This window comes from Epinephelus lanceolatus, chromosome 14 (assembly GCF_041903045.1).
Source record: "Epinephelus lanceolatus isolate andai-2023 chromosome 14, ASM4190304v1, whole genome shotgun sequence".
Classification (NCBI taxonomy): domain Eukaryota; kingdom Metazoa; phylum Chordata; class Actinopteri; order Perciformes; family Serranidae; genus Epinephelus; species Epinephelus lanceolatus.
Window position 1 is genome coordinate 24572219 of NC_135747.1, and position 26811 is coordinate 24599029.

Below are 26811 nucleotides of genomic sequence, written 5' to 3' on the forward strand. Positions count from 1 at the left end.
CTCACACTGTAAAAGTCATTCCAGTTAACTCCTCGGGTGTTTTCACTTTCGGATGAATCCAAACTACATATTATGAAATGTTAACCTGTAACAACAACTAAAACTATTTTTACAATTCCAGGAATTACTACGTGCAGCCATGAACACAAAAAAGGGCGAGGTAATGTCAGGGTCAAGAGAGGTGTGTCAGTGGTCAGAGGTGGAGGAGTGATGGAGGAGGTTATGTAAGATGATGAATGACAGAGATGGAAACCCTTACCCTGTTCCTCTGAATCACTGTTCCACTGAAGGGAGGCTGCTCGTCTTAGTTTGTGAGGCCTTGCAGCTGTTTCCTGCAGAGGTAAACAAGAGTTAATAGATTCATGTTTGTCTGCTGCTGGATGTAAAGCTACAGCGAGAAGCAGGTTAGCTTAGCTTAACGTAAAGACTGGAAACAGGGGAATCAGCTAGCCTGTCTGAAATTAACAAAATCCACCTGTCAGCAGCTCTGAAGCTGAAGTTGTATCTTCTTTAGAAAATCCATATACAAATAAAAAAGTGTAAAAATGGCATGTGGTGACTTTACAGGAAGTTATGGGCCAGACTCTTTCTTGGCCAAGCACAGTGACTTCCCGCCAACCTCACAGTGAAGACAAGAAGTCACTGCTCCCGGCTGAGAAATAGCCAGCACAGAGCAACCCTGTAAAATGGCAAATTGATGTTTTTACACTGTTTTTGACAGATTAAACAAACAAATTCATTTGTCAGTTTCCAAGCTTTAGAGGTGCTGGTAGTCAGGCTAGCCGTTTCCCCCCACTTCCAGTCTTTATGCTAAGCTAAGCTAACTGCTGCTAGTTGTAGCTTCATATTTATCCTGCAGACATGAAAGTTTAATCAATATTCTTATCTAACTTTCGGCAAGACATTGTACAAGTAGGGTTGGGCTGATAGACAATGCCATCGTCCTTCGCTGATGACCATGTGATTTAAAAATCTACACCAAACTGGGGCACGGGATTGCGGCGCTACTGGCATTCATTCATTCATGAAGATATGCCACCATCACTTATCAATATCCTCTCACATCTGCTGAGCTGACTATTGTTTTTTATTTCTTCTTAATTCACTAGTACGTTATTTAAATATCACAGGTTGCAGCAGGTGGATTGAAAAGTGACACATTTCAAGTAAGGTATTACTCAAACACACACACACACACACACACCTTGGAAAGTGCCGTGGCACTCACTCCTAATCGTCTCTGTCCTTGTCTCAGTCCTCCCTACTGTAATGCATAAAGTTGGCAGTTTGTGAGTTGGGTCTGGTTCAGTTGATTACCGCCTCTTTTTGCAATGTCATTGTCCATCAGGATGTGTCACTGTGAACATCACCATATGGGCGGCAGTAGCTCAGTCCATAGGGACTTGGGTTGGGAACCGGAGGGTCGCCTGTTCGAGCCTGTTGATCATGTGATCACAATACTTTTCAGCTAACAGTCACTGATGTACTAATTTGATATTTTGGGAAATAGGCCAGTACGTAGGGTTGGGCGATGTCTACCGAACTTTCACTTTATTCACTTAAACCAAAATATGGAGCGTGGACCGGTGGGTGGAGAGGTGCCAGTTCACCTCCTGGGCACTGCCGAGGTGCCCTTGAGCAAGGCACCGAACCCCCCAACCGCTCGGGGCGCCTGACCAAAGGGCAGCCCCCTCACTCTGAGATCTCTCCACTTTGTGCATGTATAGGTCCTGTTTGTGCATGTGTGTGTCTTTCAGACCTGTGTGTAATTGACAAGCAAGAGTGAAAACATTGAATTTCCCCTCAGGGGGATTAATAAAGTGAATAAAGTGAAAGTTCGGTAGACATCGCCCAACCCTACGTACTGGCCTATTTCCCAAAATATCAAATTAGTACTTCAGTGACTGTTAGCTGAAAAGTATTGTGATCACATGATCAAATAATGTTGTACAAATAAATGACAGTGACAAAGTTGAACTAACAACAAGCTCCAGTTAGATCCCAGCCAACATGTGTATGTGGGGCCCATGTGGGTAGTAAATGAGCTGAAAAATGGGCCCTATATGGGACTGTCCATGGGTTCCATAATGACGCTATTCCAATTGCCCACATATGAGATTTTACTAAAGTTGGCCCAAGATAAGATGGCCATTTTGGGCCCATACCCACTTGGTGCCTGGGTAGCCGTAGCATTACCCATGTGGGGCCCACTTGGGTAAACCCACCCAATATGGAACCCACGGACAATCCTATATAGGGCCCATTTTTACATACAAATGTTGGCTGGGATGTGGTCTTACGTGAATGTTTCATATCATGACGCATTCTGAAACCATGAATATTCTTATTATTATTATCCTGATATTGATTTCAACAATATTGCCCAGCCCTACTAATAATACCAATAACAAAACCCCCGCCACAATAAAACAAGACTTAAAGGGACAGTTCACCCCAAAATCAAAATACATATTTTTCTTCTTGCCTGTGGTGCTATTTATTTATATATGGTGCTATTGCTTTGGTGTGAGCTGCCGAGTGATATATCAGCTGTAGAGATCTCTGCCTTCTCTCAAATATAATGGAACTAGATGGCATTCGGTTTGTTGTGCTCAAAGCGCCCAAAAAATATATTTGAAGAACTCAACACCCACCAATCGAATCACAACACAGAAGGAAGCGTGCCTCTACTGCTAGCTCACCTAGCACCGCTGAGCTAGCAATTGCTACAGCTCATTAATGTTTACATCTCGCACTGAAACGAGCATGAGCCTCTTGTCCATGAGTAGATGCGTGTTTCCTTCCTTGCAGCACACCAAAACAGTCTAGGCTGGTAAATAGCACTACACATAAGAGGAAAAATATGTATTTATCCCTTTCACATGACCACTTATCTAATGCAGCTTAACAAACTGGAACTAACATGATATGTATAAACAGAAGTTTAAGTCATACAAGAATGTTTGTTTAAAACCTAGTAACCCTTTAAACAGTGTCCAAATTGAGTACACCAGAACATAAGCTTGATTACTTTGCTGACACAGCTTCATTGTCTCATCTCCTTCCTTTAAAAACAGGAATGTCCTTGGAGCGATAAGGATATCCTCAGCTGAAAATCTAAAGAGAAGTTAACAGCAGAGGATGTTGTGCGTGTCAGGTGGAGGTGAAACCTTTGTGTGATACATATTTTGTCTCTCTGCAACAGGAATAACTTACCATTGAATGAGTCTGTTGTAAGGGCTCAATTAGATACACATAGACTCCATCGTCAAACATCCCGCTGCCAGGCAGAGAGAGTAGAAAAGAGAGAGAAAGCAGTCAATACTGAGTCAATAGGAGCTGAGGAGCAGAGACGAGTGTATCCAGAAATATTCTGAACACGGCGAGGATTACACACAACTCCGCTGTTCACTTACTGCAGCCCGTTGCAGGTAGATAAGGCCACATGGGAGTTATCGTTCCCTCTCACCTGGCCGTGGTAGTAACAGTGCTCACCGCCCTGAGGGAAGAAGACACAGTGCTAATGCAGCATCACAGCAAACCCCAGGCATTACTAAAGCAGCATTACCGGCAGAGCGGAGCACACATCCACAGATGATGGCTCAGATTCGCCATTACAGTGTGAATGTGTCATATTTTTTTACTTAATTATCATGAATATTCTAACATCTCAGAGGAGGTAACAGCTTGTCTCACAGATGCCGGTTTGGTAAGTTTGCAGTGCCTTTTCTGCGGGGGGTCTCTGCTTGTTAAGATGTGGAGTTATAACAAAGTGGGCCCTGGCACTATCTGTGACTCAGCTGTCAGATCCAGGGTGAGCAGAGGACATTTCCCCCCCCTCTCTCCCTCTCTCTCTCCCTCTCTCTTCCACTTCACCCATCCCACGCTGCACTGATACTGCAGAGGGCTTTCTCTCCCTCGTCATGTGACCAGAGCTCCAGCAGGAGGCTGCAGGAGAGCAAAACCCTGCTGATTCAGCGACAGTATGCCCAGCCCAGCCCGCTGCCTGAATCAGCAGCAGCAGCAGCAGCAGCAGCAGCAGGAACCAGCTCTCATTCCCAACCTGTTTTCTCCTCCCTCTTTCTATCCCCTCTTTCCTTCTGTTCTCTCAAAATCATCCATCTATCTGTCTATCTATCTACCCATCTATCCATCCATCTCCTCTTGTACATTTTGTTCTTAAGAAGATTTCCTGGCTGTGACTGCTGGATGACACATGAAGGTTGCAGTCTTAATTCAATTGCCAGTTAGCAGGTTTGGTGATAAAAGATGACAAGCAAACTGATTTTACAGGAAATCAACACTCACATCTGTTCCTGTTTTTGTCTCAAAGCCTATTTCCCAAAGTTGAGACAAAGCTTGTGCCTCCAGCTTCACAATGTGCGTGACTGTACAAAATGAAAACAGAACTCCACCAAAACAAGACAGATCATGTGTACTGTAAAAATTCAGTCACAGCAAGAGAAGACATTACCTTTGATAGAACAGGTTTGCCCGCCTCATAGTGGATTTCAACATAATCTGAAGACAGCAAGTCACTGTTAAAAAACAAAACAGAGATTGCAGTTGGTTAGGGTGGATGGATGTGATGCATTGACAGTTAAAAAACACACGAGCGTCTGTCTGCCTTTGCTTTCTCTGACTCACATATTGTGGCTTTCAACTAGCCGTGAGTGGTGCTTTGGTTGGCGTTTTAACAAGAACACTCATCACCACTGTGCCTGGATTAGCCTGCACAAACACTCCCGTGGCATCTGAAAAGTGCAGCGGATATGTTAAATGTTGCCTGCCCTCAGGAAAGATGATGACGCATTTACTCCATTAATACTGTCAAAACAAGATGCTAATTTTGCAAAGAGGCCTTCAGTTATCAAAGAGAAACAGGAGATCTAAAACAACCATTTTGAAACTGCATTTTACACAAAGTTCATGCACAGAACATGATTCTTCCTCAAATCTCCCAAAATTACATCAGTGGTCGAGAAACAGCACGCATAACAGGAACAGAAACAAGTAACGTCGCCCGAAAGCTGCAAATGAAGCCTAATGTGATGACATGATTGCGAGGCCTCAGCATTCACCTTGAACACAATGGTCTTTCCGGCAGTTCCTGCTATCTGAGTCAGCATCCCTCAACCATTTCACACACTCAATCTGTTAGCTGACAGCTGACTTCAAGAGGCTGCGATTTCTGCCACAATGGCGCTTTTTTTCCTGAGTAACCTTGCAAATAAAATAAAAACATCCTCTCCATGGACATGCAGTGGCATTGCAGCAGAAAAAAAGATAGAAGTGATGGTCTTGTAACACCAGCAGTGTGACATTTTTGAGTGATGCTCAGCGGCATGTGAGCAGGAAGTGCAACATTATGAGGGGAGAGTCGAGGCATGAGCGACGTCTGTGAGAGATTCCTGAGTGAGGGGCTATTAATAGCGTGACAGATGAGGCAGGGCGAGGAGAGTGGGCCAAAGGAATAAGAGTGTATCTGTGTTTGTACGAGTGTGTGTGTGTGTGTGTGTGTGTGTGTGTGTGTGTGTGTTTAGGTAGCACTGCGGAGCTTGGAGGGGTAAAGGCACCGTGAGTGTGTCGATGTGTGTGTGTGTGTGTGTGTGTGTGTGTGTGTGAGAGGGCTGTGAAAGTGTGTGGAGAGCATGAGAAGGGAGTCCTGTCCTGAGGTCTCTCAGTTCACAGGAGACTGAGTACCACAATGCAGCAGCAGGGAAGCGAGACAGAGGCATGGAAAAGAGGGAGGACCAAAAAAACCTGCAGGAGGTTCTTATGTCTGGCGCCAGATCAGATGCAGCTCTGAATCCTGTGGTGTCACTACTCTTCATACCTCTAACACATGGGCTGGGCTATATATTGATATCATATCGATAGCGTGATGTGATACTAGAAAGCATCTTAGACTTTGGATATCGGTGTGTCGTGTTTTCCTGGATCTAAAGGTCCAGTGTGTACGATTTAAGGAGATTCAGTGGTCTGTAGCTGTGAGGATTGCTGAATTGCAACCACCTGAAACTTCTCCTGGTTAGAATTCCTTCAGTGTTAATTGTTCAGGAGGTTTATATCTGGAGCCGAATTATCATCAGAGGTCCCTTCCTCTCCAAAACCAGTGGATCGGGAGATTAAAACTGGTAAAAACACTGAATAAGCAGTTTCATGTTATAAATCAGTGATTCACCAACGCTGTGTAGCATGTGGGAGTCCGGTGGCTCGCCAACTATCTACTATTGTTTGCTCACCTTATTTCTGATCTTATTTCTGATCTAAACATTCCGATTTTCACTGGGAGCCTAATTATCTGCAGAGGTCTCTCCTTCTCCAAAACAAACAGACCAGGTGATTTAAACTGGTAAAAACACTGAATGAAGCAGTTTCACGTTAAAAATCTATGTTTTACCGACACTGTTTGTTGCAGATGGGCTGCGGTAAGTACGGTGGCCAATGCAAAAATGCAGAAATGCCAAATGCCCAATCTAGAGCCAAAGTTTGGTTTGTCCATTCTAGGATACTCTTGAGACAACATGGCAATCTAAACAAGGACCCGCTCCCTATGTATATATATAAGCGGCTCACTCTAGGGTAACAACAACACAATGATTCTTATTTTCAGGTGATTCTACACTACAGAAAACATACTTATTATACTATAATCCATCTCTGCCAATATATCCCCCTAAATCCTTCAAACTTGACCTTTAAGGCTGCATTATGGTAAAATGGCGTAATTTTCTGAATTTACTAGACTGCTCGAGCTGCTCTATTATTCGCCTTTACCCGCTTAGCAGTGTTGTAGTCAAGACCGCCTAAACCGAGACCAACTCATGACCAAGACCAGAATGTATCAAGGCCGAGACAAGAACATCATTTTGACGGGTCGAGACAAGGTTTGGAAATGAACTTTTTTGTCCACCTGCCACTGAGGCCGGTGGATTCCAAGATCTATGGGCAGGTCAATAAATTACTATTACTTTTTGGCTGGTGAGTGAAGCAAATCTTGCAGCCACTTGCATGTTTTACCAGCATGTGGCTGGTGGCTGGCGCAAATTTCCAACCCTGGGCAAGACCAAGTTGAGACCGAGACCAGACCAGTGTGAGTCCCACACAGCATGACACACTTACGATAAAATGTGGAACATGCACACCATAGGTACTCCCAAAAAATATCTGAAAGAGCCACACTCACACAAGACACCCACAGAAAACAAATCAAATCTCCTCTTCATTCCCCTCTATTATTGCCATATACAGTATATATATGTGTGTACAGGAGTACCATGAGAAATGTCTGGATAATATAGAGGTGAATTTCATGTGTGGGGATTTTCCTTTGTTTTCTGTGAGCAAACAAATACAAACAAATACTAAGAAGCTGAAACACTCCTTTCCACACAAGCAATTTAGTGATATCCCCACAGTTGTGGTCTTGACCAGTCTGGAAAAAAAAAACAACAGAGTCCTCTTTGTCTGAGATGGACACAAGAACAGATAAAAAATTGAGCATAGTGTTAGTTCAGGCAGGACCCGATGTCAAGCTCAGCTCACATCCTGGCTACATCAGCTGATCTCAAACAGCCCAATCAACTGATGGAGCAGCTGTTTGATGGAAGGGAGTCAGCTGATAGATCACATGATTCCTTTCTATGCAACCAACTGGCAAATCTCATTCAGGGCACCCTATTAAAACTGCTCTGGCCTGCCTACTGTTACTGCTTCTTCTGCAAGCTGCTTTGCAACCCGCCTCCACCCCAGCTCCTCCTTTTCATGCTGTATCTGAGTTATCAGTGTCATTTCTGTTTGTCATTGATGCTGCTCTGTTCTGTTCCTGGGGGGTCTTTGCTGCTGCTCTCCCTGCCTTAGCCTTTCCATGTAGGCGCATGGAAGGGCAGGGAGGTTTGCTCTCTCTGCCTTAGGCTTTCCACGTAAGCGTGTGGAAGAAGCTTTCTGTGTATGCCCGAGGAAAAGCAGAGAGGCCCCAGAACAGAGCCACACCGCCAAATGTATTACGGCAATGGAAGTTTTCTTTGACTAACGTGTTCCTGACTGAAGTCAAGTCCAAGATGAGACATTCAAAAAGTGGTCTTGAGACCAAGACTGATCTCAAGTACTACAACACTACCACTTATTATTATATCCACATTACTTATGATTATTTATCAAAAATCTCATTGCCTAAATGTTTCGTGAAAGCACCAATAATCAACCTTACAATATCACCACAATATCATCTATCGCCCAGCACTAGTGACAATATTGATTCTAAATAAATGGAGTTGCTCTTAAGAAGCAGCACTAAGCATCACTTTTCTCATTCACATTTCAAATAGGACCGGGGAATATGGGGTAAATCAAGATCACTATATTGTTGACCAAATATCTGGATATCTATATCGCAATGATGTTGTTAGGTTGACTATTGGTACTGTTACAAAATATTTACACAATGAGATTTTGATAAGCAGTTATCAGTAATGTGGCTATAATGACTGTGTGGGTAAAAGTAAATAATAGAACAGCTAGAACAGTCTGGCATGTTCAGAAAATGACATCACTTTACTGTAATGCAGCCTTTAAAACCAGGAAAAGACAACACACACAATATTATGATATCCAAAATCTAAGACAATATCTAGTGTCACATCACAATATCAATATCATATAAATATATTGCCCCACCCTAATTTCAGTTCTATCAATATATGATATGTCGACTGAAAGAAATTGTTTTCAGATGTAAAAAAATGCTCCCTTGGTTTGCAGTCGCAGGTACAGTAAGAGGTGAGCAGATAAAGTAGCACCCATTGGCAGGTTACAGACCTATCTATATTTAGATCGGTACTGTCGCAGCTACAACACCAAGCAGAATTCAAACCCCTGTTCTCACACAAAAAGAAAAGGCACACACTGAAGTTAGCTCATGTATCTCACAGATAACCTACGCTACAAGCAAACAGCTGGGAATCAAGGTCATGCTTTTCTCTCTGCTGCTGTAAAGAGCTGCTGCTGCTGTGTTGTGTGGTGATTCCTGAATGTCCTGAATGCACAGGATGACAGCTTTTAAACACGATGTGAGATTGTGTGAGCTGTGAATGACGGGAGGAGAGTTCAGTCCCTACTGTCTGTGTGCGACTTAACACATGCTGCAAACAATGTAAACAAAACATGTGTGACAATATTTTTTTTTTATATTTCCACATAACCTCACTGAATATATTCCATTTAGAAAAAAGTGAAGAAAGACAGAAACGTTGGAGATATCATGGCCAGGGATGACTCGCCCATTGGCCTTCCTGATACAGCGGCACAGGCTGTTCTCACGCACTGTTCATAAGTATACCTACGAAAAGTAATTCACCACAGTTGGCACATAATCAACATAATCATGAGCCAGTAATTCGTGTATAACCCACATTATCGGGAAGGCTGCAATCACATGAGCAATGCACTGAAGGGAGAAAAGAAGGAAATAGTATCACGAAGGGAAAGTCCGCAAAAGGAGGCAAACAACACAAGACTTGCCTACAGGAGACTTGTGTTCACGTCCTGTGTTAAACCAAGTAAACTATGAGTTATTTTAAGGTACATAGTCACCATGTTTCTTTACCTAAACCTAACCTGTGTAACTTAACATCATTCATAGGGAGCTAATTCGCTAGATGTCAAACGAACTGTTGTATGAGGATACGCTGATTGGCATCAACTCCTCAGTAAGCGTAGTCAGACATGTGGTCTCCTCACAACATGGAGCTTATTCATACTTTCTTGAGTCTTTCCTACATTACTTGACCTTGTACATTTCCACACAAAGACACACTATTTACTGAATTTAGCTGCTCAAATCTGCACTTTGTAGGTTTCTACTCCGGCACTGAAGTGATGCTCACACTTTTGGCATCCAGGATTATTTCACTTCATTTACCAGCTATCCAAGTAAATAAAGATATCCTCAACAAACCTGGTTCAAGGTTTCCATAATTTGTTTTTTGCTAAAGTGATGAATTTACGCTCTTAAGTAACCAGAGACTGAATACCTACACACAGACTAAAAAAAACAAATGTGTAAGTCTTCACATCTAACAGAAACTCGGTCATGCAGACAATATAAAGTTACAATATTATATAGCTTTAAATCACTTTAAGGGAGCTGGAATTCAATCAGCACTTCAAAGTCCTTGTACACATGGACATTAAGCCTTCACACATGTACAGCGGCGACTTTGTGAAGAGAGTAAATCAATATCATTGAGTGTCTGGAGCCTCGTGTCTCCCAATGTGATCACACACTAGAGTGACCGTCTCCCAGCTGATTTTGATGCAAACCCATTAAACCTCATTAAAGACAGAGACTTCTGGTTTTCCAAATCATTTTCTTAAACAGCCTGTGTGTATAGTCTGGCGGCTGAACTAAGATTGCTTTTAGCACCGGGAGGATTCTGGAAACTAGCGCGCTGACCTATTCAATTACAGTTTCCCTGATTACATTATCGCTGACTGACGCCGCATTAATCACTGATCTGACATATAATAGCACATATCCTTTACAAACAGCAGTCATCTGCAGACGGGAAACACAAGTGTTGTCAGTTTGGTTTCGGCTGTGACACATATTGCTTGCTCAGAGAGTCGGTATCTTGCACTTTCTGATCATTTTGATGCACTAAGCCAGACTTTCACCGTGAGGGCGTGATCTTATCAGAGTCAGACGACTCAGTGTTTCGGTTAAATTCATCTTTATTCAGCCTCAACCGCCGCTTCGTGTCATGTCTCACAGTCTGTCAATACGCTCAGTTACCATGTTTTTTTTATCTGATACTGCCTTTGATCCTGTTTGGTGTATGATGTTCCTACTTCACTTGTTTACTTACTGAGCATGATTTTGTGTCTTTCTCCAATACAATATTTATTTCACTTTTATTCTTGTCAATTTTTCCTACAAAGCACATCTTAAACTGTGCATTTAGCTAACATTAGGCCTGCATTCAAAGGTCCAGCATGCAGGACTTAGTGGCATCTAGCAGAGAGGTTGCAGGACTGAAACCTCTCCTGTGTCCATTCTGGGCTACTGTAGAAACATGGCAGACTCCATGGGAGAGAGCTTTGAATTAGTACAACTCAACAGCCCTGCACTAAGAAATAAAACCCTAAATTAAACCCTAAACCTATCTTTCCTTTGATGCTTTCCTATAATGTTTTGTACAGGATGCTGAAAGTGTTTTCTATAATATCCATAGGAAGAGTCAGTGTGGCTCTGTTGTGGCAGGAAGGTTTACACAGCTTCTCTTAAACCCCTGATGAATCTGTACAATGCTGTCAACATGACCTTGACAGCAGACACAGGCAGATTCTTTTCACTGGAAATTCAACCACAAAGTTTGTTATGCTTAAAGGGAAATTCCGTTATATTCTAACCTGCTGTACTTCCCCTAAATGTGGCTATTGTGGCTCTACGAATTGTGCCAACTTTGCACTCATCACTTCCATTGTAAAGACTCTGGGAATTAATCCTTTTACAATCAGTCTCTGTGTCTGACTGGTAGTAAACACTAGAAAGTGTAGCAGCCATTATGGCTAACTGTGTGGGTATCTGAGTGGAATTTACTTTAATGAGCAGAGCGGCTCACTTTCTGTCAGAGCTGGGTATTGGTACTCAATGCCCTTATAAGGTATTTATCAAAATTACTTAGTACCAAGCAGTATCAAAATGTGTCCAGCTAAACGATACATGCATCCAATCCTTTTTGATCCCTAACTGTCTAAACTCCCCACTGGATCACCAAACTTTCATTGAACTTTCATTCAACATCTGCCCAGTTAGCACGAGCTAATACAGCAGTAAGGTGTTAAACGATCCCGACAAACTCACAACGACAGCAAAATGGCTCGAATCTGTTGTTGCACCCATTAATAACTGTTATGTTTTGTTTTGTGTCCATATTTCCATATAGTATACGCCATACACCTCTAGTGTTCAACATAAGGAAATACATCTCTTTGCAGATGGATAAAAACGCTGCCGCAGAAATGGCAGAAAATTAATTTTGAGTGTTTTTCATCATCCAATCTTATGGAATATGTGCATGGATCAGTAAAAAGGCAAAAACGGGACGAGTGATGTTTTCTGAAATACTATGTTAAAAGACATATGACCCACTGTGCATGCACTCTATAGCAGTGGTTCCCAACTGGTCCAGCCACAGGCTCCAGATTTCCCCTTAGTCACTGGTTCAAGGTCCACACAGTTTAATACATTCAGCATTATACTTGCGGTTGGCCATGCTTTCAAGCTAGTTTGCTGTCTCTGTCAAGTAGTTGTCCATTTGTCAATCACTCTACAGTGGGAAACGGCACTTCAAAATAAAAGCTCTGTGCTGGAAATTCACTGTACTCAAAAATAAAGTGTGTTTTTTACAAACTTTACACGTTTGCGAGTCACTTGCTTGTTCATTCAGAATGGACCCGCGACCCACTTTTGGACCACTACCAACCAGTTGGGAATCACCGCTCTATAGAGTGGTCCAGGAATGAGTCCAAAAACCTGGAAAATGAGTTTGGATTTTCACATCCCTGGTTCCCTCGGCTTGAAGTCAATGTTTTTTGAGTTTTTGGTTGGACGCCTGAAATAAGGTCTGTGGTGGACAAATGCTTAAGCGATTTTTGTTCTACAGCATTAAATTAGTCAGTACATATTTGACTCAAGATTTTGAAGCTTATGTGTGTCTTTAAAAAGGTGGTTTCTAACGAGTGGCTAAATGAGACTACAGAACTTCATCACGCCAAACATGGCTTTACAGGTTGCTGTGGTGGCGACATTGAGTCATGCGACTGTGGTGTAGTTTGTTTATAGCCTGACGTTAGCTTTTTACTTCTGGCAATTGCACTTGCGCTTCAAAAATCATAAAAGTGGTCATTTGTGAAGATTATCTGGCTGAACAAAACATCTAAGTATCATAATTGTTTGCCACAGAGTTTATTTTCTACAATTTTCCAATCCAATAGAAAAATCCCATAGACTTTCTGATGAAGGGGACCAGGGCAGCCTACAGAAAAACATTATCCCTGGAGAACTCTACATGGTACACAGCTATCATACTACCAATCTTAGCTGGCTAAACATGCCATCGAAATTTTCACTTAAGACAAATCTCTTAATAGAGCTGTCTTACATTCATCAATCTCTTCGCTAATCTGTTTTTATGCTAACTTCCTGTGGCACAGTGCATACAGTCTGTCCAAAATCTGATGCAATAGTCCAGTTTTCAGTGTGGAGCTCACACTCCCGCAGAAGCAGCTCCAACCCATACAAGCTGTGGTCTGGTGAAGTCGAGCAAGGTGTATTAACAAAGGTTGGAGGTTCAGTATGGCTATCCTACACTCCACTCCATTCACATAACGGGTATCACATGAAGTACCCTATCCATATCACTTTAAGGGTTCTGGTATTGGTACTGGTATCATCATTTTTAAAACAATACCTAGCCCTACTGTCTATAAATTCAATTGCTTTAGCTAAAATGCATTACTGTAGTGATATAAGAAGGACTTACGTGTTCAGTGCTAGATCCAGAACAAATCTGGAGCCAAATGCTTCTAACTGGAAACTGGCTTGGGCGAGGTGGACCGCCTGTGAAGGAGAAAAGAGTTGTCACTGCATTACATGATGCAAAGTATAAGACTATAGCTGTCTACCAACATAAAATCCTCCAGAGTCCACCTTCAGCATCCTCTACAGCACAGTGCACAAATAACAGATGTGGTGGTAGATGGCAGATGGTAATGCACAGTGGGTATACTGGAAGAAAGGCTTCCTTCAGCATGGTCGCTCTGGCATGGTTCCAGTTCCTAAAGTGTATCTGTTAATGTGTTAGGAGTGATGGGTGTCTTTGCTTTGTCTGACACTGTGCAGTAAAATGACATTACAGGCAAGGTTAACGTTTAATAGGAGCCATAATCTGGATTTAAAACTTCAAAGCCTCGACCATGGAGAATGCTTTTAAATGCCTGGACACTCCTGCTATTGACCACTGATATTTCTAGGAAATTCTTCTCACCACATGCCAGTATCAATCTCCCGCATCCTGGCTTACCTGCCCGTCTGTGGCTTGGTTCTTGGTGCGGGTGTCCAGGTCATGGTAAGTGCTCTCCGAGTCCTCGTTTAGGTAGTAGATCAACCGCGAGGGGTAGGTGATCACATGCTCTGCTGCATGCTGTGTTGTGTTGTCTGTGGCAGGTGCTGCAGTTGCCTGTTGCTTCAGCAGGGCTGGCACTGCGTCCCTCTCAACCTTGTCCCCTGCTCCTTGAGAATCTGCAAGACAATTCCCACCGCACGGACATGAAAAACCTGACACACACGTATAAAGACACACGCACACAGCCAGCTGTCATGCTTTATTCATGAAACGCATTGATAATACTGAGGCAAGTGGCCACGGCTTCATTGCCATTCTTAGGACAGTGTTTAGAAAGACTGCATACACGCTCTTGTGTACTGACAACCACATATGACAGAATACAGATGGATACATTTCACAGAGAGGCACTTTTGATGGAGCTGTTCCCAAAGTGAAAAACTCTGCACCATAAAGATAAATGCAGTGTGCATTATACAATATTATCAAAACATATTTATCCAGATAATGCCATGCACTTGAAGTAAAAAGAGCACCAGCAACTGTTAGTGTTAAATATGACACTCACACATAATAAAGAGCACTATATTTTATAAGCTGAACAAAAGATGCTGAGATGCTGTAGTCTGCCTCATGCACCATCACGCTGAATACGCCGCATATTAAATCAAATATCTTTAGGGGAGGTAAAAACGCGATGCTGTGCACCTGCAGTACACCATCAGATATTATTTTAGCCCAACACACAAAGTAAAAGGTGTGTCTAGTTACATGAAAGTGACAAATAAAGCAGCCAGCGGGCTGTTGCAATACGTACCGGATGACGCTAGTGATGGATGAAGCCAAGGCGAAAGGATGCTGACGAGCAAAGTGGCCAGAAATATCAAATGCATGATTCATATTTGATAACTGAAATATCTCGATATCAACACAACAACGCAGTATATAGCTCGCGGCCCATCGTGGCGGGGGACGTGCCGTGCAGGGGGGCTTTCTTCATGGATCCAGGAGGCACCGGGATGCTGCTGCAGTAGCGGCTGAAGGAGGAGGAGGAGGAGGAGGGTGAGGAGGAGGATGAGAGGGGATGAGGGGGGAAGGGAGGGGGGGGAGCAGAAAGAAGGCGGTGGCCAGGCAGCTACTGGAAGTCAACCAGCAGACTCCTCCTCGATGAGCACAAACATGTCCTTCCTCCCTCCTGGACCACAGGAAGCCCGCGCAGGTGACCTCAAAGACATGTGTGATCACATCAGGAAATGACCCTGTGACACTGAGATGATCATTTCACATGGGTGATTTTTTATTTGTTATGATAAGGAGAAAAACTAAGAGAGCATAAACATACACTTGAGAAAATAATATGCTGTTTTTTTTGTGAATTACAGAGATTATAGTTGTGTTAATTCAGAAAAACAGGGCAAATATTTGATCAAGTGAACGCATCACGCCTCTGTAAAATAAAAAAAAAACATATAAAAGAATATGTAAAAAAAAATAAGCAAGCATTAAACCAAATTTTATCGCATAATGTTCCAGTCATTGTAGTAATATATAATAAATGGGTATGATTTGGGGTAGGATTTAAGGATTTAGCTACGTCTTATAATATCATGGTTATAAACAGTGGTGCCCCCAGAAATTTTTCGTAGGGGTGGCCAGATGGAGCCGCTGAAAATCTTGGGGTGGCATACCAAAACCAAAAGCCATGACTGAATTTCAGATATTCATTCATGCTGTAGAAAACAGGCTAGTTGAAAACTATTTCAATATGAAGAGTTAAGGAATCACATCTTGACATAGGCCAACTTTGGTTCCTTAATTTACAGTAGCCTAAATGTTAACTGATCCTTCACTAAGACCTCATAATGTAGCATCAGGCCGGCTCAGACCAGCGTCGTGATACTCGTTACCTGGTGAGGTTGGAAAAAGATACACGTTTCTTCCCTGTTCAAAAACCAAAATCAAACCCTGAAAAGTGTAGGGTTAGCTAGCTAACAACTGAAGATATAGCCTACTGAATGTATACACATGCTGCTTTTGCTTTTAATGATTATAACAGTGAATAAAGACCAACCCTGCTGTACAGGAACCAGTGAAGGGAAGCAGAGAAACTTTGCTGATATTCAACCAGCTCTATGTCATCGCATTGTGATGACGCAGAGATGTGATCACTGATAAAAGTTGTTTGACTTCCTCTGGAGATCCCTGCCTGTCCGGTGGTGAAAGTCTGGGTGCTGGCAGCGGCACAGGCACCGTTCATCTGCACACACTGTGATGCCACACAGCTGGTTCAATATCAGCAAAGTTTCCCTTTATATTCATTGTCTTCTGTGGTGATCAGCAGTGATGTGGTGGTTCACTTTTACACTGTGATCTGTAGCCTATAGTTCGGTTTTAGCTTCTAACTATCTTTGTCTTTTTGACCTGTTGTTGCTGCTGAGTCAGTTTGACATCCTGGATATATCCTTCAAACACAGACTGTAGACCCCTCTGTCTGCTTCTCTCTGGAATCACTGTTTCATTTTTCCAAAAATATGATAATATTTCTTCAGGGAGTGCAGTTAGCTCACTCCGACAGCTTGTCAGACCATCACAAAGAAGCGGGGCTTAGTGACAGGTCAATTAGAGGATTTAGCAGTAAAATGCACTTAATATGTTCATTAGCCATTATTTGGTAATTTCATAACTGATGCATTAATGGGTGAGCAGCATTTTATGTGTCAGCTGGTAAAAGCAAAGTTAACTACGATACCTATTGGTTATATTCTGTTGTTGGGTGGTTTAACCTATAACAATGCTTCATACTGTGTAAGCTGATCACTTTATTTGTGTAAAATCCTGAGCTTTGAAGTCACTAGTAATTAATGGCTGTCAAATAAATGTAGTAGAGTAAAAACATGCAGAATTCCCCTCTGAAACGTTGTGAAGTCCAGGTATAAAGTCACGTAGAATAGAAATAATCGAGTAAAATACAAGTAGGCCGAGCCTACTGTACTTCAAATTTGTACTTATGTATTTTATTACTGCACATCATAACACAAAATTTCATTTTTAATCTTATGATAGAGGCACAGACCACAGCAGCAAAGTGCACAGCAGACATTTTGATTTGTCACAGCAGGAAAAACACAGGGTTACTAATAACATCAACAGTGGATCTGTTCTATGAAAGTGTCCCAATAAGCCATGGCAGTGTGACAGTGAGCCAGCATGCACAATACCAAAACCCTGACACTGAGGCAGCTAAATGGAATTCATCCATCGCTAATTTTATTATCTACACCTTTGACATTTGGCCAAGTTTGACCTTTTGACCGTCATCTTAAAGGTCAAGTCATCCACCCCAGAAACAATATGAGTGAGATCTCTCACAAATCACACCTACGTAAAAGCATTTTTCTTTTCTCATTTCATTTATATGATGTATATAAATCAAAATTAGTTTCCTCAAAATTAATTGTGCTTTATAAACTGACTCCATTCCAGAGTTTCTCCCATCATTGTGCCGATAAGGTAAGCACCCAATCCATCAACACACAATGCCCTAAATACAATTACATTGGCTTTTTTTCACTGAAAATAACTCATTTATGAGGAAACACTTCATAGAGCTACAGCAAACATTATGACTGATCCTCTTGATTTAACTTTAGGTGCCATGTATGTGTGAGTTATCGCTATCATATGAATATAAAGTGTTTCAATGCCACAGCTGAGCAAGTAAATGTAAAATGAAATGAGATCTAAACCGAGCTTGCTGAGACGGTACGTGAGGAACATCATGAACACTGGTGTTCAAGAGTGATTACAATAGCTCCTTTAAGTTTCTTTGAGTTAAAAGTCCCAGTGAGAACCCTTAATGTGCCCCAGTCTCTTCTTGAGATAGCAGAATATCTTAAAGGCAGACTGTGTGACATGGGCCATGAACTATAACGAGCGTATGGCATGAGTTGTAGATTTCATTGTAAGGCTATGCAGATTGCCCACACATACACACACACACACACGGGGCTCTTGGAGGATGTGACAGCTCCCCCCTCAGGGCTGAACAGTCCACAGAGGGATGAGATGGTCATTTTGGGTTGCTGGATACTGAGACAACTGAGACAAGACTGTCTGATCAAAGAAAAAGGGGTCGAGTAAGCAGCGGAATCCGCATGAACAAGCTAAGTCTTCATTAGTTCGACCTTGCATCAGACGGTTCCTATTAAATCTGACTAATTTAATACAACTAACATCTCTCCTACAAAGGTCAGCTGATTAAAAGTAAGCAGCTCAGGTAGCAGTAAGTAAAACTTACTGCTGCCTGAGCTGTGGGAGGTAACTTCACTTGTTATTAACGTGATTTACTTCTTATTCGTGACATAAAGAGTGACTCCGTGCTAAATCACACTGGGCAATTAAAACATTCAGCCTGAAAAAAGCTCTGGCTATGCCTCCGTCGATGATGTCATAACAGGTGTTTTGCCTTTAGCTGGGTGTCTGTGACATCAGTGTTGGGGTTGGAGTGGTGCCAGGGGAGCAACATGTTTGAAAAGTTAAACCCCATAAAGAGCAGTTTGGCAGCACTGATGTAAACTGTGATAGACTCTCTATTTTCTCTATAGTTTGTGATTTAGGCAGAAAAGACAGCTGTATTTATTGCCAATGTTCATTATTAACAATATATTTTTTGTATGACGTCTTCTGTGGCTCTGATGGAGCTTTGTCAAGTGTGAGTTTGGGCGTTAGATACTAGAAATGTGCCAGGCTTTGAAGACAATTTTCATAGTGGCGAAACAGTGGAATTACAACTTCAGAGTCTGCCATGTGGACGCCAGTGGGCCCAAAAAGACCTTTTCCCATAGACATATTGTGAAAGAGATGTCTGTAAATCAATGGATACGTTTTTTGAGCATCACAACCTCCACAAAATTACTTGTTTCACTATCTGAATCTGATCCATTCGGTCAAATAAGATTTGGAAAGTCTTGACAAACTGCACGATTAATTCATTGTATCCCCATTCAAGTTAGTGGAGGGCTAAACTGGAAGTGGCCAGCTCATCCAGGGATTTTCATACGTGGCAGTCGAACAATTTTGGCCTTATGCTCCTGCTTCCAGCGCTGTATCCAGTTCTCTTTGTACATCCATGGCATTTACCAAACACAGGGGGTCTAACGTTATTATGTTGCATTATGGGAGGCCTAGGATCAAGCATTTTGGATCTGGACTCACACTAGGGCATAAAAGTCAAAATATTTCAGCCTCTGTTGCATTTACCATTTTCGTCCCCCATTACTCTATTGAAGCCTATTACTAAATTTTTTAATAGTACCTTAATCATGCTGAACTTCGATGAATGGGTGTTGTAGAGATGAAAAAATTAAATGGACACTTTAATGATTGTGCACATGAACATGTATTAGCTCATCATGGGAGTGCTACGATAAGTCATTGTGGTCATCTCTGGGCTTGAAGCTTCAGTTTTACATTTTCAACAGGGGGTTGGACTTAGAGAGATGATGGATGTTGAGTGTTACCTTTACTATCAGCTGATGCCCTTCTCACTTGCCTTAGTCATACTGCCCTGGCACTTCTTCAGCTTGTACAAAATGCAGCATCAAGGACTGGTCTTAGATCTCACATTACTCCTATTTTAGCCTCGCTGCGTTGGCTGCAGTGGAGTTCAGAATTGATTTTAAGATTCTTTTAATCACTTATAGGAAACCTCATGAGCTAGCTCCTGCCTACATTTCAAAGCTAACTCCTTACACTGCTGAGTGGCCACTTAGATCATTCAGCCAAACCCTGCTGGCCATACCGCGCACCAACTGCAAGACCAACAGTGTCTGCTCTTTTGCTGTTCTTGCCCCCAGACTTTGGAGCAGTCTCCCCGCTCCCATTAGATCAGCTGAGTCTGTTGACTCTTTCACAAAACACTTATATAAGTTGTCTTTCGAGGGATGACCTAGTTGCTGAATGTTTTTAGTCTTAGTATGTGCATTAAGTCGTCATGTATCTGGGATATTTCCTCTTGAATGAGCTATGTGCTTAGTTTATGCATGCATATTTAGACACATTTATGTATTTATATCTGTTTTTAACACCTTGTTTTACTCTTTAATTTACTATCATGTTGTTATTGGTATGTTCTGTTTTATTACAGTTACTGCCCCAAGCAAAGGGGTTCAAGTATCTCAGGGACTAGTTCACGAGTGAGGGCAGAATGGAGCGTGAGATGGATCAGCGTGTTGGTGCTTCATTTTGAGGGAGCTGAGCTGGAAGGCAAAGCTTTCGATTTACTGGTCCATTTATGTCCCAACCCTCACCTATGGTCATGAGCTCTGGGTAGTGACATAAATTAAGGCCCAATCCCAATACCCCCCCTTGTCCACTACCCCTTAGCCCTTGGCCCTACCCCTAGCCCTTGCCCACTATCCCTTAGCCCTTGAAATGAAGCAACGAGGGGTAGGGGTTGAAATCTTTCCCTAGGAACTGGGACACCACTCACTACGTCACTGCGTCGGTTACGTTCACGCATACGTAACTATTTAAACAGGAAGCCGTGAGCCATGTACATTTCCAACCGGCATCTACAATGGAGTCTTAAGTTGAGTTCATCCTACCGATTGCGTTTGTTGTATTCATCATGCTTCGTCTGATGAACGACAGACGACAAAATTATGTACGACAGGGGACTTCTGCTAGCTAGCTGGCTAGCTAACCATCTAACATTACGAGGTAGCATAGCTATACTAGCTGGCGTGTTATTGTAATGTGAAAAATCCAATAATTTTGCAGAACAGGACAGATGACAGACACCAGATAGTGCAAGCTAGGTAGCTAGCTGGCTAGCTTTCTGTCAACTCCAATCTAGACACTGTGAATAGCAATAAAAAATTGTTATACCGTTCTCTACACAAATACACAGTTATTCGAAAATGTTTTTACAAAAGTTCCATGTTTATTTGCAAAATTATACGTACACGTATGAACTTTTTTCCCCGTCTCTTGCTCGGTGGTAGCCATCGTGACGTCTACCCCTCGCTGTCAAGTCAGCATCTGAAATCCCTTGCTCCAAAGGGCTAGTTTCATACCCACTACCCCTTGTTATGCCCCCTACCCCTACACGCAAAAGGAATTGGGACACCCCTACCCCTCGCGGGAACATGCAAATCTAAGGGTAGGGCCAAGGGGTAGGGCTTAGGGGGGGTATTGGGATGAGCCCAAAGAGATCGCGGCTACAAGCAGCCGAAATGAATTTCCTCTGTGGGGTAGCAGGGCTCAACCTTAGAGATAAGGTAAGGAGCTTGGACATCTGGAAGGAGCTCGGAGTAGAGCTGCTGCTCCTTCACGTCTAAAGAGGTCCATTAATCTGGTTCAGGCATATGATCAGGATGCCTCCTAGTTGCTCTCGCTGGAGGTGTTTCAGGCACGTCCCGCTGGTAGGAGGCCCCGAAGCAGACCCAGAAAACACTCGAGGGATTACATATCTCATCTGGCCTGGGAAGGCCTTGGGGTCCCCCACAAGGAGCTGGAAAGCATTGCTGGGGAGAGGGATGTCTGGGGTGCTTTGCTTGGCCTGCTGCCCCTGCAGCCCAGCCCCAGATAAGCAGATGAAGATAGATGGATGGATTGATGATTGATGGATGCATTATTAGTTACCTTATTGTTTTAACTTTGCTTCTTTTTCTGCATTTATTGTCTTCTGAAGCACTCTGTAACATCTGTTTTGAACAATGCTATATAAATAATTGTATTAGTTGTATTATAGGTTGGACCATGCTTATTTTTTATCTTTAACTCATGTCTTACAAGTCCCCAACTTTAAGGAAATGCAGTCCCTGTAACCATAGCCTACCTAACTATACAGTGATATTGTGGGAATAAATAATTTTAAAAAGGCTGGCACTGACAGGAAACAATGTGGCTTTTGCAGAATCATTCAACATCAATATTATGTCTGGAGATAGGGCTGAAATAACACTGGATTCACCAAGTTGTTTTGGCAAACTTTTTACAGTGTACTAAGCCCGCCTGCACATCCAGAGAGAAACCGTGAAGGCCTGCCACAAGTTTATTCTCTTATAATGAGCACCAATTAACTGGGTACTAAATCAAAGCGTTAAACGCCTTGTAAGAGGAGGGAAAAGGCAGATGACAGTCTTAAATAAACTTTCCCTTACTTGGCCCTTCCCACCCACTGAAGCAGATTGTGCATTTTAGGAGAAAAAATCTGCAGCATTCAAAACTTTTCCGTTTATTCAGTGAGGTGGGGAAAAGCGTGCACCGGGGGTTTACTCTGCTGTTATGAGAAGCAGCCGCAGCTCCTCTGAATGAAAGCATTCTTCAGTGCGGGTGACCAATAACTTTTCTTCATACTGTGGTTCATGTTTGACGCGTCAGCCAGGCGCGCCCACTGCACATCTCAGCTCCTCTGCACACACTAACGGAGCAGAGTTTGGATGGACTCACGGAAAGACTACACATGCCGCACAAAGAGTTTTGCAAGCGAATGGGGAAGTTACGGACAAGGCCCAGCAAAACGGAGCTAAACGGCTAAAAACGTTAGCAGTCACGTCCACCCGGGAGCTGTCGGTGTTTTCTGATCCAGACACTAATAAAAGGGAGCAGTGCACTTTGAGGTAAGCGATGCACTCTCTGCTTCTGATCTAAACGGGAAAGCCCTTCATGTTAATCCCATTAGTATGCCAATAGTGTGTATGTGGCACTCACTATACTATGACTGTTATTTCTTACTCAACAGGCTGGATATCTGTTATATAAACCATGTTTTTTTGCATTGATTTTCATGTAGATATAATCCTGATATAGCCCTCATTCTTATGGGACAGGTTCCACATCTTTTTTTGTTGACTGCACTGATTTTGCATTCAGCATTTTGTCCAGTAGGTTTCTTGTCTTTGTAGTACACGTTTATCTTTTGTTTGCTGGTGTATTGATATCTGCAGTAGCTTTCTTTTTTCTTAAGGACATATTCAACTTTTTATTTATTTGTTGGTTGCAATGGTTTGTGAAACAGTTTCTGCCTCCTCTGATGGTCAACACACGTTTTTGGCAAAGTGTGATTATTTAAGCATGTTTGCTTATTTTTCTTTGAGATTGAGATTTAATTCATATTTTTAAAGTTGTTCTGGTAGCTTAATACCACCATGTAATTATAATTTTTACTTACAGTGCCAGACATAGACACATCCTGCACCTTAGGCAAGCCTCCAGCTCCTGCCAAAAAAATAACTAAATTAAATTATTAAAAAAAGTAATTAATTAATTTAATTAATTAATTTAATTTAAAAGTATTATTTTATTATTATTATTTTGCTTTTTTTATTTTATTTTTTTAACATTAAAAAATCGAACATTAGGGAAATGGTGGAGTGTATGAGGCGAGAATTAGAGTACGAGAAAATGACAAGTACAAAAACAAGAAGACGAAATGTGTGTCTAACGAACAAGAACAGGAGCAAAGACAAACCAACACAATTAAACAACTTAGTTAACAAACAATAATCATAACTACGAAAGAATGCAGTATGTGCAAATTTGCACATTTCGTCTTCTTGTGTTTGTACTTTTCATTTTCTCGTACTATAATGCTCTCCACAGACACTCCACTCCATTTCCCTAATGTACGATTTTTTTTTTAGTCAAAAAAATAAATAAATAAAATGTAAAATGAAATAATAATAATAATAATGCTGCCCCCTGTCCCATCCAAGGTGGCTGCCTATGTCACCTATTGGAGGATCTGCCACTGTCTACATGAACTTGTTTTGTCAAAGTTCATTTATAGACTATACATGGATACATTTGTATTGTGCAATGAAAACTAGAAATAGCCTGAAAAACATGAGTGTGACTTAAACAACATTCATCTCAGCCACCACAAACTCATGGTGAATTTGTTTTGAATCCATCTTAAGTAAACATTGCGGTGGACATGAGCCCTCGTCTGGCCTTGATGAAGATACAAATATTGGTAATATGTTAAAAAAAACAAACAAAAAAAAACCCCTTTCAACCCAGATGTTTGGACGATAATAACCTTGGAAAAGATGAATGATGCCAATACAATTGTGCAACAAACACTATGAATCATACTACGAGGCCTGTTGCTGTCTCATGTGTGGGGCATCTCACTGTCCACATTGTTGATCCGGAGGGATGTTGACACTGTGTTCCAGGGTTACTCAGGACACACCCAGTCCCAGCTTCAACACAGGAACTGGATGATCAGACAGAGGGACAGGACAGACAACTGTGTCCTTCTGGGGAGCAGCCCAATATAATCACAGAGTGTGTGAGATGAGAACAGGTTGATTATAATGCTTGGGAATGTCTGTATTTACGCATCGTCCTACAGGAATGCTTCTTATCATTGGCTTTTCCTTCCCACAGATAACTTCACCGCAGAGGTTACGTCCGTGCAACAATGGGTGACTCTGGCGAGGACTACGAAAATTACACCTATGAATACTACCTGGAGTACGGCGACTTAGAGGAGCTTAAAGTAGAGCACAGGCAGAGGGAAACTATGCACATCATCTCAGTGGTCATCTACATTATTTCCTTTGTGCTCGGGCTGATTGGAAATGGAACCGTCATCTGGGTGACGGCGTTTAAAAGCAAAAAGACGGTCAACAGCATTTGGCTGCTCAATCTCGCCATGGCAGACTTTGTCTTTGTTCTTTTTCTTCCCTTCTACATCGATTACATCCTGCGGGACTTCCACTGGGACTTTGGCGTGTTCATGTGTAAGATTAACTCATTTGTGTCCGTGATGAACATGTACGCCAGCGTGCTGTTTCTCACGGTGCTCAGCATAGACAGATATGTCTCTCTGGTCCACCTCAACTGGTCTCAGAGGTATCGCACTACAGAGAGAGCCTGGTATGTATGTTGTTGCATATGGGCGGTGGCTGCCATCACAAGCTGCCCTGCATTGATTTTTCGCGACACCATGCGCCTACACGACAAAGTCGTGTGTTTCAACAACTTCCACACACAGGACGGACACACGGCGGCCATGAGACACACTACGATAGTGGTCATTCGAACCACTGTGGGGTTTCTTTTGCCTTTCAGTGCCATATGTGTGACAGGTATACTTCTGACAATCAAAGTGAATCAATCTCGGGGATCAGTTCGGCTGTCCAGCTTCTCCAAAACAGTCTCTGCTGTAATTCTCGCCTTCTTTCTATGCTGGGCACCTTTTCATACTTTTAGCTTGATGGAGTTATCCATGCATTCCTCAATGTACCTACACAGCATCCTGAAAGCTGGCTTTCCTCTCGCTAACAGCTTAGGCTTCTTTAACAGCTGCATTAACCCCCTCCTGTACATGCTCCTGGGCAAAAAGGTGCGTCACATCCTGAAGCGTGCATGCCTGGACATTACTAAGAGTTCACTGAGAGAGCTCAGCCAGTCGATCTCTGCCACTGAGATGGAGTCTGTGCCAGCAGTTCAACAGGAAAGTGTCCCAGAGGAGCCTGTGGAGTCGTCGACTCTATGATTACAACCATCCTCAGACTGTAGTAGTTGTCCATGAAAAACATTACTTTAGCGTAAATGTGGACGATTACCATAGCTGTTCTTTCCAGCTGTAGTGTTAAGATTTTCCTATTTTGTTTCATTTGGACTACACTCAATGGAAAAGCTGAGTAGAACGACATATTTCCCATTATTTTTCATTTGCATAGCACAAGGGATTTTCAGAGATAAAACCAAAGCTGAAACAGCTCATTGGTTGATCAATAGAAAATTAATCTGCAAGCATTTTCTGATTATTTTTGGGGCTTTCTTTGCCTTAAATGACAGGACAGTTTGACGACATGCAGCAAAGGGCCACGGTTTGGAATCGAGCCTGTGGCCGCTGCGGCAAGGACACAGCCTTTGCACACGGGGTGCCTGCCCTACCTACTGAGCTACTGGGGACCCCATCTACAAATATTTTGATAATCAATTAATCATTTAAATCATTAAAAAAAGATCCTAAGCATTCTCTGTTTCCTGGCTCTCCATTGTGAGAATTTGCTGCTTGAATTTATTTGACTTCTATGCTAGTAACTGAATATCTTTGGGTTTTGGACTGTTGCTCAGACAAAAGAGAGCAAGTGAAACTTTGGCAGATAAATCAATAATGAAAGTAATCATTAGTGGCAGTCTTATATCAAATGCATCTCATGTATTGCTGATTTTTTCATTGTTGTACTCTTGAAGCACGGTGTCTTTGGTTCTTAGAGATGAATATGTTGCATAAATCTATTTGTAGTCTAACATTGTTTTTATATAATTTTATACTGGCTGCTAGTCACTTATTAATGTATTGTAAGATTTTTAAACTAGTTGAGAGTTGTATAAATGTTTTATTCTAATATATTACAAGTAAATAGCACATTTATAAATAAATCTTCCTCTGAACACCTGCTGTACTTTAATGTTTTCTTTACTCTTTTATTTAAAAGCAGGCTTTGATGTTTTATGTACACACAGTCTCAGGTGGAAATTGGTATACACGAGCCTGACATAAATCCAGATGTGCAGTTCCTTCCATTTCCTGAGGGTCTGTTTACCAGCCATTTCCTGTTATTTCTCCCGGGTGAACTCTGACTTGAATGGATTAAATTGAATCCCTGGAAAAACTTTAAAGATATGGACAGGAAGGACACATTTCACCCTTCTT

At 42.1% G+C, this 26811-nt stretch overlaps 2 protein-coding genes across 8 annotated transcripts in view; one reads left to right on the forward strand and one right to left on the reverse strand.

Annotated features, from left to right (window-relative positions):
- adam23b (ADAM metallopeptidase domain 23b) overlaps positions 1-15173 on the reverse strand; it is a 36104-nt gene extending 20931 nt beyond the window's left edge. For 4 of the 5 annotated variants that reach the window (XR_013493273.1, XM_033617486.2, XM_033617487.2 and 1 more), the window contains exons 1-7: positions 14947-15173; positions 14088-14341; positions 13548-13624; positions 4475-4538; positions 3417-3499; positions 3217-3280; positions 260-332 (exon numbers count right to left, since the gene is read on the reverse strand). Coding sequence is in view for 4 of the 5 variants with exons in the window: in XM_033617486.2 (XP_033473377.1) it covers positions 260-332; positions 3217-3280; positions 3417-3499; positions 4475-4538; positions 13548-13624; positions 14088-14341; positions 14947-15022 (691 nt within the window). In the remaining variant the exon portion in view is untranslated. The remainder of the gene's footprint in view (positions 1-259; positions 333-3216; positions 3281-3416; positions 3500-4474; positions 4539-13547; positions 13625-14087; positions 14342-14946) is intronic. The other variant, XM_033617488.2, reaches the window with a different exon arrangement.
- Positions 15174-22362: 7189 nt separating this feature from the next.
- cmklr2 (chemerin chemokine-like receptor 2) lies at positions 22363-26549 on the forward strand. 3 transcript variants are annotated; one of them, XM_078174513.1, is made up of 3 exons: positions 22363-22753; positions 24314-24432; positions 24526-26549. In XM_078174513.1, the coding sequence occupies exon 3, from the start codon at positions 24562-24564 to the stop codon at positions 25639-25641; it is 1080 nt and encodes a 359-aa protein (XP_078030639.1). In that variant the 5' UTR covers positions 22363-22753; positions 24314-24432; positions 24526-24561; the 3' UTR covers positions 25642-26549. The 3 variants fall into 3 exon arrangements, with proteins under 3 accessions (XP_078030639.1, XP_033472826.1, XP_033472821.1); XM_033616935.2 differs by having other exon boundaries at positions 24314-24425; positions 24528-26549; XM_033616930.2 differs by lacking the exon at positions 24314-24432 and having other exon boundaries at positions 22364-22753; positions 24528-26549.
- The last annotated feature ends 262 nt before the right edge of the window (positions 26550-26811 follow it).